A 22,084-nucleotide genomic window follows, 5' to 3' on the forward strand; every position below is an offset into this window, starting at 1 on the left:
TATATCATATGATTGTTCTGGGGCCATCTCTTCTATCTAATTTTTCACACCATCAAGATTGTTTGAGTTGCACCTGTTGGGAAATCTGCCCCAGACTGGTTAAACTTAAAACCACACACACAGCTATAGGTTTATGTAAGTGAACAGTGTAAGAGTATATTTAGCTTTAAGCACAGCTTGATCCATGTCTCAAAGCCATCAGTTTCCATCTTTCAGCTTCCTCTGGTTTCTTTAGGCTGCACATGGTGGTTCTCTTGGCAGTAATACCATTACACCTTCATTTAGCCTCACACCTTCCTGCCTTAAAGCTCTGTAGAAAAGAGAAAACCTGTGTACCAGCTTTCCCAGCAAAAATTCTAAGATTCACTCTGATAATACCAGCTTCATGGGCCCAGTCCTCCAATCACTATAATTTGGAGTTAGGATACACCCTTAAACCAGTCTAAGGATTACTTTTCCTGGAGCTGGGGATAGGGGAGGACTAACTGCCTAAACCACATACAGGACTGATGTTAGAGGGAAGGGTGGGACATTGTTTGTTCCTTAAAAAGAGGAGAAATCGTGCTGTACATTCTTCTACTCTCTCATTCTAAAATCTTGAGAATAAACCTGTCATTTTCAGTCCCCTCTTTTTCTCACTATAAGAAGGCAGAGAATTAGAGAATAAATAGCTGAAATAGATTTCACCAAAAAGGGAGTAGGATATGGGGAATCAGAGAGGGAAAGCATAATTATAAGATCTTCTCAGCTGTTGTTCCTGGTCAGTCTATCAGAAGTTTTTAAAAGATGAGGAAAGAGGCGCCTGGGTGGCTCAGTTGGTTAAGCGTCCAACTTCGGCTTAGGTCATGATCTCGCGGTTTGTGAGTTCGAGCCCCGAGTCCGGCTCTATGCTGATAGCTCAGAGCCTGGAACCTGTTCCGGATTCTGTCTCCCTTTCTCTCTGCCCCCTCCCCCACTCACACTCTGTGTCTCTCAAAAATAAATAAATATTTAAAAAAATTTTTTTTAATGAGGAAAAAAAGGATTCCTACACATTCATATTTTGTTCCTTCCCCTCCTTTTTTCCAACCCTGAAGACTAGTAACTCTGTCTTATATAATATAGGCTGTTTGCCTAAAAACATTCATGTAACCATTTTTATTTTTATATGGTTATATATTCCCATCTATCTGGCCCTTATATCACAGACTGATGTTCTTTCCAAATTAAATAGAATAAACTCCTATATGTAGTAAGGTTGTAAATCAATAAATTCTTTAGAAATTAACATTTTCTGTAGTGTTACCTTTTTTTTTTTTTTTTTTTGAAGTGAACATAACCTCAAGATTTTAAAATATGAAGCTTAGAACTGGACCATGTGACATGTGGCCCTTTTCTCTTATCTCCTCCCAGTTCAAAATGCTTGCCTCTCAATAGCCAGCATTCTCTTAGATCTGCAGTTGAGCTCAACACATTAAAGCCTCAGCACAGTCTTCTTTGTAGTTTTAGCCTTTTTCCGGAAAATCGGCTTAAGCTACCCACCATAGCCATTCTGCTTCCTGTCATAAACTCCGCTTTTCCTGGTCATAAAGAGAATCTTTGCCTTCCTTGTACTGTGTCACTTCATGGAGTTGGTGCTTGCAACACTTCTTGCAGAAAGTCCGGCAGGTTTTTAGGAATTCACCAGGGTTGCAAGAGCACTGTCAGCATACATAGTTCTATACTGTTATTTATATGAAAAAAGCACTTATTTCTTTTTAAATTTTTTTTTTCCAACGTTTTTATTTATTTTTGGGACAGAGAGAGACAGAGCATGAACGGGGGAGGGGCAGAGAGAGAGGGAGACACAGAATCGGAAACAGGCTCCAGGCTCTGAGCCATCAGCCCAGAGCCTGACGCGGGGCTCGAACTCACGGACCGCGAGATCGTGACCTGGCTGAAGTCGGACGCTTAACCGACTGCGCCACCCAGGCGCCCCAAAAAAGCACTTATTTCTGACTTAAGCAAATCTAGTAAATGTCTCCTTCATAACGGTTTGCTTTCACCAATCTCTTTGCCTTTTTTTTTTTTTTTTTTTCTCCTACCTGCCATTTTTCTATACCATCAGTTCTCAAACTTTACCTCAGGATCACCTTCAGAGAATTCAAGGCGCTTCTTCACAGTTTCAGATTAAGTAGATCTGGGGTAGAACCAGAGAATTTGCAAGTTCCCAAGTGATCTTGAAACTGCTGGTCCAGGAAACTTTGTTTCAAGAATCTCTGTAATCATTTGTCCCTGCTTTTGCTAATTTCTACTATCACTCCTCCCTGAAGCCTTCTCTGATCTATCCAAATTGATCCTTCAATTTCTTCTTAAGGTATACCTATGGTAATTTCTGGAACCTTATTATGTTGGATGTGACCCCAGTTAGTTTATAGGATTTTCCAAATAGATACAATCTTCCATTTATTTTATTTGTGCAGCCACATGGACCCAGTGAATACTCAGTAAATGTTGCTGGCAATGTCTCTACTATTATTAGAAATTGCCATTTCGTATTTATCTGTATCTAAACTATAATTTTTAGATGAAGTGATTTAGTGTTATCAGAAGTTTCCTATTTGATCTCAAATGACCATCATCAGATTAACACTAACAGTTGAAATAAAGAGAAAATGGATGTGGTAAGTTGGTAGATGTTGAAAATCAGGCACACTTTTTTGAGAGTATTGGTGTCAATAAGGTTTCTTTTAATATCTCATCTGTAAGATAATTTCAATTAATCTGTATGAGGCTTAGCTTCAAAACCCAAATTTGTAAACTGTATACTATCACTATGAATCAAACAAAACAAGGTTATTTGTGTTAACAATTCTTATTAGGTTTAACTCCTAATGAGTTTCCACTGTAAATCACCGTTCAACTACCTTATCTACCATAGTTGTGAAATTAGAAAACATCCGAAAGTGCTTGCTTTAAATGTCAGTTGAGTACCTTCTAAAAAGTAAAACTGTAAAAGTGTTTAGGAGTGAAATATACTGATGCCTCAACATTGAAGTACATCAAAAGTAAAAGATTGATAAATGAATATGGAGTAAAGGACATATAAAGCAAAATTACAAGAATTATAGAATATAGATATTGAGAAAAAGGGTAGTCACTGAACAGTTTTTCAGCTTTTTTTGAAAGTTTGAAATTTTTCATAATAAAATTTTAGGAAAGGGGCACCTGGGTGGCTCAGTCAGTTGAATGTCCCACTCTTGATCTCAGCTCAGGTTATGATTTCACAGTTGGCGAGATCGAGCCAAGCCCCCTGTCAGACTCTGCGTTGACAGCACGGAGCCTGCTTGGGATTCTGTCTCTCTGCCCCTCCCCTGCTTGTGCGCTTGCTCACTCTTGCGCGCGCGCTCTCCCTCTCTCTCTCTCTCAAAATAAATAAATAAGGGGCACCTGGTGGCTCAGTCGGTTGGGTGTCCACCGACTCCAGCTCAGGTCATGGTTCCTGGTTCGAGCCCCACGTGGGGCTCTGTGCTGACAGCTCAGAGTGGAGCCTGCTTCCAATTCTGTGTCTCCCTCTCTCTGGCCCTCCCCCCTCACGTTCTGTCTCACTTTCTCACTCAAAAATAAATAAACATTAAAAAAAATTTTTTTTAATAAATAAACTTTAAAAAATGTTTAAGAAAAATAAACTTACACTGATGAGAATTTGTGGGGAATATAGTTATACAAGTAATTGCATTAAATTGAAATATGAGATTGCCATTTATGTAGGTCTAAAACAGATGAACGTAGGCAATTTCGTTTGGTTCAGCCTGGTACTAAGGTTCTGAGGAGATATATTTTTACGTTTTATTTTTTTCCTGGTGACTGAAATTGGGTTTATTCAATTCACCTTAATGCTGATTAATTATGCTGGTCTAGATGTACTTAGCTACATATGCTGCTCATTGTTGAAATGAAAATCTTAGAAGAACCTAGAACGTTTCTAGGTATTATGCCTGGTTTGTTATCACAACTGTATATCTCATTTCCCAGAGGTAAACAAATATAAAATTTCCTCAGTTGTGGGGCACATATATTCTAACACCCCAGTTAACCAAGTCTGTTTGCTTATACTTGTCATTTGAAATGTATGCAAAACTTTGTAAATTATATAGTTATACCCAGTCAAACTGTGGATAGTGATGATGGTTGTACAACAGTAAGAATGTACGTCATGCTACTGAACTATACTCTTAAAAGTTGTAAATTTTATGTATATTTTCCCACAATAAAATTTAAAAGATGGAGAGGAGGAAGGGGCACTTTTAGATAACCATAAGGTAGTATGAGAGCTGAGACAGCTTGACTGAGGTGGGTCATGGTGCTAAACAAACACTGCCTACCTCCCATTTTTACCTAGGTCGTATGAAACCTGATTGAATTTGAAAGCTGAATAAAGTCACAGTTTTGGATGTTGCTATGAATTAAGTATTTTTCCCCTGTTCTGGGGTGCTTGGCTGGCTCAGTCAGTGGAGCATGCAACTCTTGTTCTAAGGGTCATGAGTTCAAGCCCCACAGTGGGCATGGAGCCTACTTAAAAAAAAAAAAAATAGGAAGTTTTCTTACCTGTTCTAATTGGAAGTTTTTAATTGGAGCACCCAGTTAAAATATATGTTGTTCTACAAGGACTGGAGACCTCATGAATCTACAGTACCTGACTAGTCTTTCCCATTGAGCATAGTTAAGCTAGTTCTCACAGAAGCAATTTATTTAATTAAATGAAAAGTGCAAAGTATATGGACACCTGGGTGGCTCAGTTGGTTAAGTGTCCAACTTCAGCTCAGTTCATGATCTCAACTGTTGGTAGGTTTGAGCCTCCATGTCAGGCTCTGTGCTGGCAGCTCTGGAGCCTGGAGCCTGCTTCGGATTCTCTGGCTCCTCTCTCTGCCCCTCCCCTGCTTGTGCGTGCACACGTGCCCATGCACTCTCTCATTCTCTTTCAAAAATAAACATTAAAACATTTTTTAAAGTGCACAGTAGAGGGGCTCCCGGGTGGCTCAGTCAGTTGGGCGGCCAACTTTAGCTCAGGTCATGATCTCGCGGTTTGTGAGTTCTAGCCCCGCATCAGGCTCTGTGCTGACAGCTTGGAGCCTGGAGCCTGCTTCAGATTCTGTGTCTCCCTCTCTCTCTGCCCCTCCCCATTCACGCTCTGTTTCTCTCAAAAAAATGAATAAATGTTAAAAAAAAATTTTTTAAGTGCACAGTAGATAACAAGCTTCAGTTAGCAGTTTCTAATTGTACACACTTCAATGGGGTTGGGGAGAAGTGAATGGTCTCATGGAGTTAAACTGTATTTGCCGTAATGAAAATCAGTGCCAACTTGTGTCAATTGGGAGAAAAAATAATGAATTGCAACCTAATTCCACAAGAAAAAAATTAGACTTCATGAGGTACTTTCTCTTTTTTTAAGTTTATTTGAGAGAGAATCCCAAGCACACTCCATCCCAGGGCTTGAACTCACAAACCTTGAGATCTTGACCTAAGCCGAAATCAAGAGTCAGATGCCCAAGTGACTGAGCCACCCAGGTGCCTCTAGACTTCAGGTATTCTTAAAAGCAAAATGGGGGGTGGGTGGCACCTGGGTGGCTCAGTCAGTTGAGCCTTCTCTTGATTTTTGGCTCAGGTCATGATTCCAGAGTTGTGGCATAGAACCCTACATCAGGCTCCCTGCTGAGCAAGGAGCCTGCTTGGGATTCTCTCCCTCTGCACCTCACCCCCACTTGCACACATGCGCACACACTCTCTCTAAGAAAAGCAAAATGGGAAACATTTTTTTCTAACTTTTTTAAAGTTTCATTTATTTTTGAGAGAAAGAGCACTTGTGAGTGGGGGAGGGGCAGAGAAGGGGAGAGAATTTCAAGGAGGCTCTAAGCTGTCAGCATAGAGCCTGATGTGGGGCTGAATCTCAGGGACCTGTAAGATCATGACCTGACCTGAAATCAAGAGTTGGATGCTTAACTTACTAAGCCACCCAGGCACCCCTGGAATATGTTTTAAAATTAACCGTCTCAATTGAATTTTTAATATAAACATCTCAGAGTTGAGACTTCTAGATTTCAAATATAATAAATATAACTCCACAGAAAAAAGAAAGTCATTCATACTTGAAACATGTAGGGCCAAATTTACTATATCACTATCCTAAAACAGTTTATCCTGATGTCTTTATCTCTTCCCCCTTTATTTTTTTAAGACTTAATAATCTTTCCCTCTTCACATAATCATTCTTTACCAGAAAGAGAAATTATTTTTCCCCTCCGTTGAAAATTGAATGAGACCATAGTGAAATTATTTGTATAATCCTTTAGTTTTCCAAGTTGAAGAGGTTTAGTGTTGTTGAAGTGGGGAAAACACTGAATTTCACATATTTCTGTGCTTACCCAAAGAATTATTAGGGTCTTCTAAAACAAAAGCAGCTTGAGGGTTGTCTTTTTGCACTCTGATTCATAAGAGAAGGTGAAGAATTATTGGAAAGATGGAGGGAATTACATAAAAGGAAAATTCAGAAAACAAGATTCTGCAGAAGAATATAAGGAAAAACCAAAAAGAAGAAACTCCAACTGGAAATCTATTGATTGTTTTGTCACCTTGGTATTTGAATGTAAAGTAGAGGTTCTATATTATAACATAGTAGGCTTATCTCATTAAGTGAGTGCTGCGGTGGAAGGGAGGCTGGGGTCTTAAAGATAACGTCATTATTTCTCTTTAATTTACAGAAGTTGCTGGGTGTGTTTTGCCACTGATGAAGATGATAGAACAGCTGAATGGGTGAGACCATGCAGGTGCAGAGGATCTACAAAATGGGTTCACCAGGCTTGTCTACAGCGTTGGGTAGATGAAAAACAAAGAGGAAACAGTACAGCCAGAGTGGCATGTCCTCAATGCAATGCTGAATACTTAATAGTTTTTCCAAAGTTGGGTAAGCAGATCATGAAAAACAACAAAGATATATGTGATGTTGTTTTTTAACTCTATGATCTCAGGTTTATTTAAAAGTGACCCATCTCTTTGCTTTTTTGTAAATTTCTCTATTCCCTTTCTGTTATCTCCTCTCTAAATGTTATTTTTTTGTTTTGCTAATAGTTTACATTATCCTTAATATATCCTCAAATCCACCCATTTGTCTGTGTATTAAATGTTTTTATTTTGGTTGAGTGGATAAAAAACTGGGACATCTGACTCTGTGGATAAAATCAAATAACAAAACTATAATAAAGAGCTGACCAGAAGAGCCTTATTCTTTGGAGACCATTGATGTATGAGAAAGAAAACAACAATGTGTTCTTTCTAATACTTATCCTTAATTCTTCTATTAAGGAATAAAAGGGAAGTTAAAGACTTAATAGACAGTGTTAATCTCATTTTTGGATTCCAATTTATGTGGTTATCCTTCATGAAAACTACTTTCTTCTTTCTGCAACTTGGGCAGGGAAGTAATAACCAGAGATCTTTTAGAATAGGGCTAGCATTGAAAAAAGTAGAGCAGATGATTTAAAGGAAGCTGTAAGTAAGGCTGATATTTAGTTACCACATTCCATTACAGCCACGTGATTATGGTGTCTCTGGTGTTTAGGTTATACCAGTTATTAAACATTTTTAATATCACCTTGGCTATAATAGGTATATGAAGGCAGTTCAGGTTCTGGGAAGGTCAGATGGAAAGAATGACTTTCAAGGGGAGTAGGGTTCAAGGAGAAATTGAAATAATTATTAGATTTGTTTTTCCTAGAGGCTATACATACTGAAGTAAGACCCTCTTTTAAAAAAAAATAAAAATAGGCAATGTAAATGCAGATAATGAAGTGCTTTTCTAATGTGAGAAGTTTAATAATAAGGGTAAACAAAATTTCCCTAGCATAATTCATAGGAAGAAATAATAGCTTCTTATAAATGGAAAGTAGTAGAGAAAGTAGTGTTTCTCAAACATTTAGAATTTGTGGACCACATGATGGGTCTTCAAATATACCATGGATTTTAAATAAAGACAAAAGAGTAAGTCACACATCTCCATTATACAGTTGACTCTTGAACACAGTCATTAGGGGTACTAACACTGTGCAGTCAAAAATTCACCTACAGCGTTTGATTCCCCTAAAACTTATCTACTCATAGCCTTGCTGCTAGCATAAACAGCCAATTCACATATATTTTATATGTTATATGTATTATATACTGTATTCTTACAATAAAGTAAGCTGGAGAAAAGCAAATGTTAAGAAAATTATGATAGAAAATACATTTATAGTACTGTACACTGAATTTATCCCCAAAAATCCACTTATAAGTGGAGCCATGCAGGTCAAACCTGTGTTAAGAGTCAACGAATAATATTAAAGCAGTATTCTAAAGTAATTTAAACATCAGGAAAAGCAATTACTGCTGTATTCTTTCACCATACTGATACCTAGCTCACTAAAATAAAAGTTAAGCTTTCATATTTAACTTTTTTTTCCAACTCTTTAATTCTACTAATCTCACTTTTCAACTATAGGTTTTTGGGAATAGGAAGTATAGGATGATTCTGTTAGGTGTTTTAGATATTTATATTTGGATGGATACAAAAATTATTACAGGAATCCTCATCGAAAACTACATACAGTGTTAGGTGAGGCACTGAGTTGACAAATGAGTGGCACTCAGCAGTGACACTGAATATTTGGAAGGTGGCACTGGTAAATCTCTCCTTTTGGTTGTATTCATTTCTAAAAAGTTTTTAGGTCTAGTGTGATGATTGAATATGATTGTTAGGTATACCTAATACTAAGACATTGATTTTTTTCTGCCACAAGGAGAGAAAATGGCTAGATATTGGAAAGGTCAGACTTCTTTTGGTTGAGGCATTTGTATCATGATTTGCTCTTTATATACCTTAAGAATTTTGCCCTCAAATGACAAGTTCACACTATTCACTCTACTGTTGGCCATGGAAATCTGCCACTTGAGTAAACCACAGGTAATCGTAGAAATTATTTACTGACTATCATTTTCGTGAAAAAAAGTTTGTATACTTCATTTGAATAGTTTTTATTAGCATTCTTTTCTCTTGATGAGATAACATGCTAAAGATACCTGCTCAAGGGCTGCAGTTTGAATTATATTCATAGTTTGCCATGCAATTTTTTTCGTAACATTTTTTTTTTTAATTTACATCCAAATTAGTTAGCATATAGTGCATCAGTGATTTCAGGAGTAGATTCCTTAGTGCTCCTTACGCATTTAGCCATGCAGTTTTTAACACTAACTCAAGAATAGGCAACTTACTGGCAAATGCCAGCTGTTGTCGATAAATGAAGCCATGTGTGAATTGGCTTTCAGGTGCCATACTGATCCCAGTATACCTTTTCAAGTCAAGGTTCAAAAATAATTGTTGGTTAAAAGAAAATCCCTTCTGTTTCATGTTTTCACTGATAATCAGTTAAAAGTTGCATATATTTCTTGATTTACATGGTGTATATGCCATGAGTTGATTCATATTCTGAACACTAGTGGTTTCTTCCAGCCATAAAACAAAATATTTAAGAATATACATCTGTAATAGTAATTGTTCTTCCTTACTGTGTACCAAACATAAATGTCCAATAGTGTCATCTGATGATAGAATTTTGCCAGCAGATTGTTTTCTTTTAGCATATTCGTGATTAGTGTTTCACTAACCATTTATGCCTGTTTTTGTTAAAGTAAGTTGGAAGTTCCTTTGACTACAGTTTTATCTTTGTTTTCAGTGACAAAATTCATAATGCAGGCTTTGATCGCAGGCTGGAGTGGTTGAAAATTCTGTGAATACTTCAGTCGCTTCTCGTCCCTGTTTTATAATGTTTCAGTCCCTGTTTAATAATGTGTTACAGTACAATGGGAACAAGGAGGTCTTCTGTGCAAACTAATTCTAATTCACTGGCCACAGTCCATTCCAAGATCACATTATTTAAACTCTGATAGTATATCATTTATCATTTTCTGAGTTAAATGTATTTTTATCACTTTTGCTCTTCAGTGAACCTTTGAGGCATTGATTCTTTTTCTTAAATTTGAGATTTAACACATAATAATAACAAAATACATGTTTAACCAATGTGAACAGTTCTCATGATGTGAAGCTTTGTTAGCCAAAACAGTCTCCTCTTAAGTATCCTTGTAGAGTATGTGTGACCCTGGAAACATAACAGTTAAAGACTTAAAAGAATTTTCTTTAAAGTCCTTATCTTTTCAAATTTGGGAAATGTTTGGTGATCAAAATTTTTACTTTTTCATCAAATTGTCTGTAGACCAGTTGATAGAGTAATCGCCTGGGACTATACCCTGGTCTCCAGATAACACGTGAGAGACACTGACTAGACAAAGGAATACTAGAGAAAAAATGCAGAGGAAGAGGTGACGGTTAAAGTTCTGTGGGATGATCTTTGTATAACAGGTTTTATAAGTTTTATATGGATTTAGTCTCAGTCTAGCTGGCTAGCGGCATCAGTGGTGGCCACAATGGAGGGGTGGTGGCAAGTGTGTGTTAATTACTGATAGGGAATATATTGTGTTTGGTTATGAAAACCTTAAAAGATCCATCAGACTCATTCCTCTCACGATTTGCCACCCATCTTATTGTTTCTTTCTCCTAGTGAGTTAGGCCGGTTGCATGTATGCAATTACTTAAAAACTGCTAGAAGTGTGGTCTGAGAACCAACAATATTGGAATCATCTGAGAGCTGTTAGGAATGAAGAACCTCGGCCCCTCCTCCCACCCATCCCCAGTTTGAATCAAAATCTGCATTTTTATGACATCATCAGATAAGTTATGTACATGTTAAATTTAAGAAACATTACTTTAAAACATGAAGGGAATACCAGCTGAAAAAAGGTTTGTCTTTTATTAAAGCATATCCATGAAGTTTAAGACCAGGTAGTATTCTTGTTTAGCCAAACAGAAGAGTTCAAAAGGCAGAGTTCTTGATTCCCAGGAGAGTACCAGAGACTTTCACATTAGATTCTTTTTCTTTCTTTCAACAACATTTTTATAGTTTTCAGTGTGCAGGTCTTTTGTTTTATAAAATTTATTCCTAAGTATTTCACTCTTTCTGATGCTATATTATATATATTGAATTATTTTATTTTCAGATTGGTTATTCAGATGTATCAAAATAGATTTTTGTATTTTAATCTCATGTCGTAAAACTATGCTGAACTCATTTAATGGTTCTGATCATTTTTAAGTGGATTGCTTTGCATTTTCTTTATACAGGATCATGTCATCTGTGAATAGAAAGAGTTGTACTTCTTCTTTTACAGTCTGTTTGCTTTTATTTTATTCTCTTGCCTAATTGCTCTGGCTGCAACCTCCAGTACTTCGTTTAGGACAGACATCCTTGTCTTGTTTTTAATCTTAGGAGAAAAACAGTCTTTTGCTCTTACGTATGTTATCTCTGAGCTTTTCATCTGGCTTTCATCAAATTGAGAATGTTTCTTCTTTTCCTTATTTGTGGAGTGGTTTTACCATGCAAGGGTAAATACTTTTTCTGAGTCTGTTGAGATGATTGTGTGTTCTTTTTCCTTTATTATTATGGTATAATACAGTGATTGATTTTCATATGTTAAACCAACTTTTCATTTGTGGACAAATTCCCAAATTCTTCTTGATTGTGGTGTTGAATACATTTTATTTCCTTATTTATTTTTAGTTTATTTTGAGAGAAAGAGAAAGCAAGTGGAGGAGGGGCAGACAGAGAGGGAAAGAGAAAATCCCAAGCAGACTCTGACATGAGACTCAGTCTCACAAACTGTGAGATCATGACCTGAGCAAAAATCAAGAGTTGGATGCTTAACTGAGCTACCCAGGCACCCCTAATACATTTTAGATATTGCTAAATTTTGTTTGCTAGTATTTTGTTAAGGATTTTTCTGTCGTCGTAATAGATATTTGTTGTGGTTTTCTTGTGATTGCTTTCACTGGTTTTGGTTTTGGGATAATCCAGGTCTCATAGAATGAGTTGGGATGTGATCCCTCCTACTTTTTTTGGGAAGAGTTTGTGAATGATTGGTCATTAATTCAAATGTTTGGTGGCAGTGAAGCCATATATAGTCCTGGGCTTTTCTTTATAGGAAGTTCTTGGATTACTAGTTCAATCTTTTCACTTGTTACAAAGTGTTGTTCAGATTTTCTATTTTTTTATCGAGTCGGTTTCAGTAGTTGTGTCTTTCTGGGAATTTATGTCATCTAGATTATCTCATCTGTTGGCATGTGACTGTAGTATTCTTTTATAATCCTTTTTATTTCTGTAAGGTTAATATCAATGTCCCCTCTTTCGTTCATGATTTTAGTAATTTGAATCTTTTTCTTCTTTCTTGGTCAGTCTAGTGAAAGGTTTGTCAGTTTTGTTGATCTTTTTAAAGACCCAAATTTTGGCTTCATTGATTTTTCTCCATTTTTCCATTTTCTGTTTCATGTGTTTCCACACTAGTCTTTATTATTTCTGTTTGGTTTGGGTTTAGTTAGCTTTTCTTTCCTAGTTTCTTAAATTTTTTTTCCAGTGTTTATTTATTTTTGAGAGACAAAGTGTGAGCTGGGGAGAGGCAGAGAGAGAGAGAGAGAGAGAGAGAGAGAGAGAGAGACACAGAATCTGAAGCAGGCTCCACGCTCTGAGTTTTCAGCACAAAGCCTGACATAGGGCTTCAACTTAGGAACCATGAGATCATGACCTGAGCCAAAGTCGAATGCTTAACCAACTGAGCCACCCAGGTGCTCCTCTCTTCTAGTTTCTTAAAGTAAGTTAGGTTATTGGTTTAAGTTTTTGGTTTTTTAGTAGACTTAATTTTTTAGAGCAGTTTTAAGTTCACAGCAAAATTGAGAGGAAGGTACAGAGATAGCCTTATATTCCTTGCCTCTTCATATGCATAGCCTTCTCCATTATCAACATCCTTCACCAAAGTGATACATCTGTCACAGTTGGTGATACTTCATTATATTATTGACACTTTATTATCACCCAAAGTCCATAGTTTACATTAGGATTTGCTTGATGGTTGTATATTCTTCCAAATGTATAATGACATATATCCAACATCATAGTATAATACATAATATTTTTATTCCCCTGAAAATCCCCTGTGCTCCACATATTCATCTCTCCCTCCTTCCTATCCGCTGGGAACCACAGATCTTTGTACTACCTCCATATTTTTACCTTTTTCAGAACGCCATATAAATGTAATCATATGGGATGCATTTAGATTAGCGTTTTTAGATTGGCTTCTTTCACTTAGTAATATATATAAAATGTCTCCGTGTCTTTCATGGCATGATAGTTCATTTCTTTTTAGCACTGAATTATATTCCATTGTGTGGATGTACACAGTTTATTTATCCATTCATCTACTGAAGGACATCTTGCTTTCTTCCAGGTTTTGCATTTAAAAATAAAGCTACAGTAGGGGCACGTGGGTGGCTCAGTCGGTTAAGCATCTGACTTCGGCTGAGGTTATGATCTCATGGTTGTGGGTTCAAGCCCTGTATCAGGCTTTGTGCTGACAGCCCAGAGCCTGCTTTGGATTCTCTGTCTTCCTCTCTCTGCCCTTCCCACCCGTGCTCTGTCTCTCAAAATAAATAACAGTTGACATCTATGTACAGGTTTTTGTGTGGACACAGGTTTTCAGTCGATTTAGGTAAATACCAAGGAGCATGTTTGCTGGATCATGTGGTAGGAATATGCTTAGTTTTGTAAGAAACCCAAACTGCCTTTCAGAGTGGCTGAAATTTTGCATTTTTACCAGCAATGAGTTCCTGTTGCTCTGTATCCTTGTCAGCATTTGGTGTTGTCAATGTTTAGGATGTTAGCCATACTAATAGATGTTTAGTGGTATCTCATTGTTTCAATTTGCAATTCCCTAATGATACATAGAACATCTATTCATGTACTTATTTACAATCTTATATCTTTGGTGAAGTGTCTGTTAAATATTTTGATCTTTTTAAAATCAGATTCTTTTGTTCTATTGATTTTTAAGTGTTTGTATATTGTGGACAAAAGTCCTTTATCAAGTTATGTCTTCAGATATTTTTTCTCCGTCTGTAGCTTGTCTTCCCGTTCTCTTGATCTTTCTTCTTTTTTAATGTGGTCATTTACAGCTATAAATTTCCGTCTAAGGACTGCTTAGCTTTCTTCTTTGACTCACTGATTATTTAGGAGTGTGTTGTTTTAAGTTTCACATACCTATAAACTTGCCAGTGTCCTTCTGCTATTGACTTCTAATTTTATTCTATTTTGATACAAAACCATACTTTGATTTCTGTCCTTTTAAATACATTAAGGTTTGTTTTATGCCCTGACATGATTTATTCTGGCAAATGTTCCATGTACACTTGAAAAGAATGAGTATTCTGTTATTAGGTATAGCGTTCTGTAAATATCTCGTTTGGTTCATAGTATTTTCAAATATTCTCTATTTCCTTGTTGATCTTTTACCTATCCTTCATTGAAAGTGGGATATTGGGGGCGCCTGGGTGGCGCAGTCGGTTAAGCGTCCGACTTCAGCCAGGTCACGATCTTGCGGTCCGTGAGTTCGAGCCCCGCATCGGGCTCTGGGCTGATGGCTCAGAGCCTGGAGCCTGTTTCTGATTCTGTTGTCTCCCTCTCTCTCTGCCCCTTCCCCATTCATGCTCTGTCTCTCTCTGTCCCAAAAATAAATAAACGTTGAAAAAAAAAATTTAAAAAAAAAAAAAAAAAAAAAGTGGGATATTGGGGCTCCTGGGTGGCTCAGTCGGTTGGGCGTCTGACTTCAGCTCAGGTCATAATCTCACAGTTCATAATTCGAGCCCCGCATCGGGCTCTGTGCTGACAGTTGAGAGCCTGGAACCTGCTTCTGATTCTGTGTCTCCCTCTCTCTGTGCCCCTCCCCCACTCACACTCTGTCTCTCAAAAATGAAGATTAAAAAAAATTTTTTTTTTCTTTTAAAAGAAAGTGGGATATTGAAGTCTCCGACTATTGTTGAATTGTCTGTTTCTCCAGTTCTGTCCGTTTTGCTTTATTTATTTTAGGCTTTATTGTTAGATGTATGTATGTTCCAAATTGTGCTGTCTTACTGATGGATTGTCCTTTTTACCGTTATAAAATTTCCTTTTTTGTTTCTAATAATTTTTGTCTTAAAGTTGATCTTAACTGATGTTAGTGTTGCCACCTTTGCTATTTTATGTCTTAATATATTATTGGTATATACTTAGATTACTTTTTTTTTTTTTTTTCCCCTAAGGCTTCATGCCCAACATGGGGCTTGAAGTCAGGACCCTGAGATTATGTTCTACCAACTGAGCCAGACAGGCACCCCCTTAGATTCCTCAAGTTAAATTTTTATTAGTTTTGTTCTTCTTTATTGTTACTCTCAAGTAAACATTAATTCAAACTTCTGTATAGAGTTGAAGATAACAGTCACCCTCAAAAAGTAGTTAGCAAATATTAAGTGAAGTGTAAAACTTAGGGAAAGATATTCACTACGGATGATGAAGGATGACTCCTGGGAGAAACCTTTCTTAGAGAACCTACCAAATAAAATTTATTTTGTAATGTTACTTTATTAATAATAATAATAATAGTGATATCAATAGCTGTCATTTGCTAACAGGCTCCTACTATTTGCCAGACACTTTTTGTCACTTTGCCTATGCTCTTTTATTTAAATTTCTCAAAAGCTCTCTGCACAGTTAGGTAAGAACAAATTGAGCAAATTTATTTATTTTTTTAAATTTTTTTTTTTTCAACGTTTATTTATTTTTGGGACAGAGAGAGACAGAGCATGAACGGGGGAGGGGCAGAGAGAGAGGGAGACACAGAATCGGAAACAGGCTCCAGGCTCTGAGCCATCATCAGCCTAGAGCCCGACGCGGGGCTCGAACTCCCGGACTGCGAGATCGTGACCTGGCTGAAGTCGGACGCTTAACCGACTGCGCCACCCAGGCGCCCCGAGCAAATTTATTTAATAGAATCCCGTGGGCTTCTAGCAAGTAAGTGAAGGAGCCAAGATTTTAAACTGCTGAATTTCTTGTTACTGTCACTCAGTGAGTCAGCTACCAGGTCACATATGAATAAGAAGTAGTTTCAGGTACTGTAAGAAGGAATAGGGATGGTGTGAATTTGAATTTACTTGAGATACTGCTAATAAATTATTTTTATTATTTTCAGTGATTTGATGCTATTAGAATTGAAGGAGAAACATGACCAAGAAGCAAAATGATGGCTAGATGCTTGCACCAAAAGATCTATTCTCTTTTTTCTTTGTGTCCACATTTACCCTGCTGGACACGGCAAAAGATAGCAAATGTGTGAAAGAAAAGATGCCCCAACGAGAGTATCTCTTAGTATTTTCTTTTGTCTCTTTTAAATGTTTCAGTTTACTTTATATATTTTCCCTCTAGATAATACATTCTCATGGACCAAATTCAAAAGAGTAGGGTGTGCAATGAAAGTCTTTTTACCACGTTCACCAGCCAAAATGCTGGTAAGTTTCTTACTCAGAGGCAACCATTGTTAGAAGTCTCAAGTGTTTCTCTTTTTTTCCTTCTTCTCTCTCCCTCACCTCACCCCACCCTTGAAAAGCTATAAATATTAGGATAGAGTTAAAAGAATAAACAAGAGATAGGAAAATACCCAAGGATCAGCAACTGTGTGAAACTATTTCCACTCCTAGGCCTGAAAGTGCAGGGAAGGGAAGCTATTAACAGAACTTGACAAGAGCTTTAGCAGAAGCTGTTTAACAGGATCTGTGGTCTTAGAGAAAGAAATACAAACTGCCTAGAGTGAGGGAAGCACTTTTACCACCCTCTGATTTTCTCGCCATTCCACTTACTGTTCAGACACATCAGAAGCTAGAGGGCAAGGTGGCCTGGAAGATGCAGTTTGGCGAATTGTGCGCAAAGCAGGGTGGAGAAAGATGAGTAAATATGAAGAGGCAAACACAATATTGAGCACAATTAGATTATATGTCAAAATATTCTAGACAAATACACTATACATTATGTTCTGTATTTTTTTTCTTAGCAATATATGGAAGATGCCACTTTATATTAGTGTATAAAGAGCTTTTTCTTTCTTTACAGTTATATAATATTCCATTGCAGATGTGTGATTATTTATATAAACAGTCTCCCATTGATGGGCATAAAGGCTGTTTCTAATCTTTTACTACTACAAACAGTGCTGTCATAAACAACTGTGAAATAATTTTATGCACACATGCAAATATATCTAAAATAAATGACTAGAGTAGAATTGCTGGGTCAAAGAGTACATGCATTTATAACATTAATAGATATCACCAAATTGGCTTTTGTAGAGATTATACCTATTTAATCTTCCCAACAGTGTATTGGCGTGCCTGCTTTTCCATTGCCTTTGCCAGCATGCTGCTATCAATATACAGAACTAATTATATCTGCTGCCTTAACATTGATCAAAGCTCAGCAGACTGTTCACTCAGGTATTTTTTTCTCTTTTATTATAAAATATTTTGTTGAAAAAGATTATATCATAACTACATATGAGAAATAAAGACTAATAAACCATCACTTGTTCACCTACTCCTCAGGTTTAGAAATAAAATATCCTTGTGAGTTCAACACTTTATCATTAAGTAATGACTATTTTATCTACAATAATGCTTTTTTTTGTCTTACACTTGTGTGTAATACAGACATGATAATATAGAATAGACATAGCTACACCATCTTTTTTTTAAATTAACTTTTAGGACAGTTTCTGATTTATAGAAAAATTATAAAAATAGTAGAGTTCCCATACATCCCACATCCAGTTTCCTCTATTATTAACGTCTTATTGTGGTACATTCGTTATAATTAACCAATATTGCTACATTGTTATTAATTTAAAGTCCATATTTTATTCAGATTTCCTTAATTTTACCTAATATCTTCATTCTGTTCCAGGATACCACATTACATTTAGTCATGTCTCCGTAGGCTTCTCTTGGTTGTAACAGTTTCTCAGACTTTTCCTTGTTTTTGGTGACCTTGACACATTTGAGAAGTAATGGTCAGATGTTTTGTAGAATGTCCCCCAATTCAGATCTGTTTGATGTTTTTCCCATTGTCTGTTGAGGTTATGCGTTATAGGCAACAAGACCACAGAGGGGAAGTGCCATTTTCATCATATCATAGCAAAGACAAATACCATCAACGTTACTTATCACTGGTGATACTGACCTTGGTCATCTGGCTAAGATGGTGTTTGTCAGGTTTTTCCACTGTAAAGTTACTCTTTTCCTCCTATATATCAGCTTTTTTTTTTGATGTTGTATTTGCCTGTTTATCTTTCCTTATCCTTTTATTTTCAGTTCTGTGTTTTTACACTTCTTGTGATACTGATAGAGTTGGGTTTTTACTGTCACATTTTGTGTGTTCCATTTGTTCTACTTTTCCCTTCTCCCTTTTCTTGTCCATCTTCCGGATTGAAGTGTTTTTCCCTCTGATACTGTATTTTCCCCTGTAGCAATTTTTTTTAAGTTTATTTATTTTGAGAGAGCAAGCAGGGGAGGGGCAGAGAGAGAGGGAAAGAACGAGAATGCCAAGCAGCCTCCTTGCTGACAGCACAGAGCCTGATGCAGCATTTGAACTCACAGACCATGAGATCATGACCTGAGCCAAAACCAAGAGTTTGACTCTTAACTGACTGAGCCACCCAGGTGCCCCCCCCCATACTAAATTTTAGGATTTATGCTTTTTTCTTTTTTTTTTAATTTTTTTAAATGTTTATTCATTTTTTGAGAGACAGACAGAATATGAGCAGGGGAGGGACAGAGAGGAGACCCAGAATCTGAAGCAGGCTCCAGGCTTTGAGCTGTCAGCACAGAGCCCAACACATGGCTCAAACTCAAACCGCAAGATCATGACCTGAGCAGAAGTCAGATGCTTAATGGACTGAGCCACCCAGGTGCCCCTCTTTTTTTTAATTTTTTTTTTTAATATTTTATTTATTTTTGAGAGAGAGTATGAACAGGGGAGGGGCAGAGAGAGAGAGGGAGGGAGACACAGAATCTGAAGCAGGCTCCAGGCTCTGAGCTGTTAGCACAGAGCCCAGTGTGGGGTTAGAACCCACGAACCATGAGCTCATGACCAAGCCAAAGTTGGAAGTTTAATTGACGAAGCCATCCAGGCACCCCTGTGCTTTTTTTCCGCCCATTCTTCTAGAACTCTGATTAGAGTTATGTTAGACATTTCTATTTTCTTTTATGGATTTTCGTCTTTTGGTCTCTGTGCTGCAGCATTATAATTTCTTCTTAACTGTTACCCAGTTCTTAAATTCTCTCTTCATAATCTGCAAGGGGTTTTGTTTTCTGTAAGTTCTAGTTTTTTTTTAAATGCACCTGGTGATTGTTTATAGTCGCATGTTTTTTCTTCATTTATAAGTTACTTTGTATTTTATTTTATAGTTTTTTATGTTTGGGTTGATAATTCCATTATCTAAAGTCTTTGGTAACCTAAACTGTTGTTTTCTTCTGGCTCTTGTTCATGATGCTTCATTTCTCTTGAGTGTGGGAATTAGGTGCACATTTGTGTTCATATTTGTGGACTGGATATCCTGAAGGTGAAAGAACTCCAGAAAGGATTTGCATTTGGGATTTCTCCCTTAGCACAGACAGATTTCTAACCTGAAATCTGCATGCCAGTTGACTATGGTTACAGATTTTTAGAAGAAACTGTCCTCATCATACTTTTTTTTCAAAAAGAATTTTTAATGTATTTATTTTTGAGAGAGTGAGCAAGCTGGAGAAGGGCAGAGAGAGAGACAGAGTCCCAAGCAGGCTCCATACAGTCAGCACAGAGCCTGATGCGGGACTCAAACCCACAAACCAGGAGATCATGACCTGAGGTAAAACCAAAGTCAGACGCTCAACTGACCGAGCCACCCGGGCACCCCTACTTTGCTTCTTGAAGATAAGATAGATTTCTTTGTTGGCTCACTTTGTTGTCATGTGGATTTTTCTGGCTTACCCTTTCACTCATGGTTCATATAACCCTTAGAGTCAGCTCTCCAGCTTTGTATGGACCTAAGGCCTAGTGTGACTTGTAAACCCCAGTATTTTAGCTTTTCCCTTGTAATTTTTTCATTAAATAAAAAAATAATTTATCATCATAGAATTTCCCATTTTATGGATTTTATTATTATGGCACAAGAATACTTGGGTAATATGTTGCTGTATCCCTTACATTTCTTACAATGGTGGTTAGATCTCATCAGTGAAGTTAAATACGATTTTTTTTTTGCAAGAATATTTCATAGTCCTGTGTACTTCTTACTACATCACAACCTGAGGCATATAATGTGTAGTTGTCTTTCAAAGAGGACATATTACAACTGACGTGTCAGGAATACAAAGAATCCTGACAGACTTCTATGAACAATTGTAGCCAACAAATTGGATAACCTAGAAGTAAAGGTTAAATTCCTAGAAACATACCATCTAACAAGACCAAATCATGAAGAAATAGAAAATGTGAACAGGTCAACAGCAAGGAGATTATAAACCTCCCAACAAAAAAACCCAGGGCCAAATTGTTTCACTGGTGAATTCTACCAAACATGTAAGGAAGAATCAATGCCAGTCCTTCTTGAACTGTTCCAAAAATTGAAAAGGAGAGAAATTCCCAAATTCATTTTATGAGCCCTGATATCAAAGCCATATAAGGCTTACAAGAAAGGAAAACCACAAGCCAGTATTCTGCTGAATATAGATGCAGAAATTCTCAACAAAATGCTAGCAAACCAAATTCAACAGCACATTAAAAGGATCAAACACCATGGCCCAATGGGATTTATCCTTGAGATGGTTCAGCATCTGTAAACCGGTGCGAATCACCACATTAATAGAATGAAAGATAAAAATCATGATTATGATTTTTTTTTTAATTTTTTTTCAACGTTTTTTATTTATTTTTGGGACAGAGAGAGAGCATGAATGGGGGAGGGGCAGAGAGAGAGGGAGACACAGAATCGGAAACAGGCTCCAGGCTCCGAGCCATCAGCCCAGAGCCCGATGCGGGGCTCGAACTCACGGACCGCGAGATCGTGACCTGGCTGAAGTAGGACGCTTAACCGACTGCGCCACCCAGGCGCCCCCGATTATGATTATTTCAGTAGAGATCCCTGCCAAAATCCCAGTCGCCTTTTTTGCAGAAGTAGAAAAAATAATCTTAAAATTTGTATGGAACCACAAAAGACCCCAAATGCCCAAAGCAATCCTGAGTCGAACAAAGAAGGAAGCGCCACATTTCCTGATTTCAAACTTTATTATGAAGCTGTGGTAATCAAAACAATATGGTACTGTCATAGAGAGAGACACATAGGCCTCTTGGAACAGAATTGAGACCCCAGAAGTAAACGATGTTCAACTAATATTTGACAAAGGAGCCAAGAATACTCAATGGAGAAAGAATAGTCTCTTTAATAAATGGTGTTGGGAAAACTTGATACTCACATGCAAAAGAATGAAATTAGACTCCATCTTACTAATACCACCATAAAAATTAATTTAAAATGTATTTAAGTAAAGGCTTTAGTGTGAAACTATAAACCTTCTAGAAGAAAACCTAGGGGGAAGCTTCCTTGACATTGGTCTTGGTAATGATTTTTGGATATGGTCCCAAAAGTGCAAGTAACAAAAGCAAAAATAAACAAGTGGGACTGTATCAAACTGAAAAGATTCTGCACTCCAAAAGAAATAATCAGCAAAATGAAAAGGCAATTGCCTATGGAATAGGAGAAAATATTTGTAAATCATCTATCTGATATGGGGTTAATATCCAAAGTATATAAGGAACCCATACAATTCAATAGCAAAATAACAATCTGATTTTAAAATGCGTAAAAGACTTGAACAGACTTTTCCAAAGATGACATACAACCAATGCATGAAAAGATGTTCAGCATCTCTGATCATCAGGGAAATGTAAATCAGAACCACAATGAGATGTTAGTTCACACCTGTTAAAATGGCTATTATAAAAAAAAAAAAAATGCTATGGAGAAAAGAGAACTCCTATGCATTGCACTGTTGGTGGGAATGTAAATTGGTGTGGCCACTGTGGAAAACAATGTG

At 37.1% G+C, this 22,084-nt stretch overlaps 1 protein-coding gene and 1 pseudogene across 1 annotated transcript in view; one reads left to right on the top strand and one right to left on the bottom strand.

Moving 5' to 3' along the window:
• The window catches only part of MARCHF5 (membrane associated ring-CH-type finger 5), a 57,672-nt gene that overhangs the window by 12,680 nt on the left and 22,908 nt on the right, over positions 1 to 22,084 (top strand). The window contains exon 2 of the mRNA XM_043596984.1: positions 6,717 to 6,919. Coding sequence (XP_043452919.1) covers positions 6,717 to 6,919 — 203 coding nt within the window. The remainder of the gene's footprint in view (positions 1 to 6,716; positions 6,920 to 22,084) is intronic.
• LOC122493489 lies at positions 1,287 to 2,897 on the bottom strand (annotated as a pseudogene).

This window comes from Prionailurus bengalensis, chromosome D2, assembly GCF_016509475.1.
Source record: "Prionailurus bengalensis isolate Pbe53 chromosome D2, Fcat_Pben_1.1_paternal_pri, whole genome shotgun sequence".
NCBI lineage: Eukaryota > Metazoa > Chordata > Mammalia > Carnivora > Felidae > Prionailurus > Prionailurus bengalensis.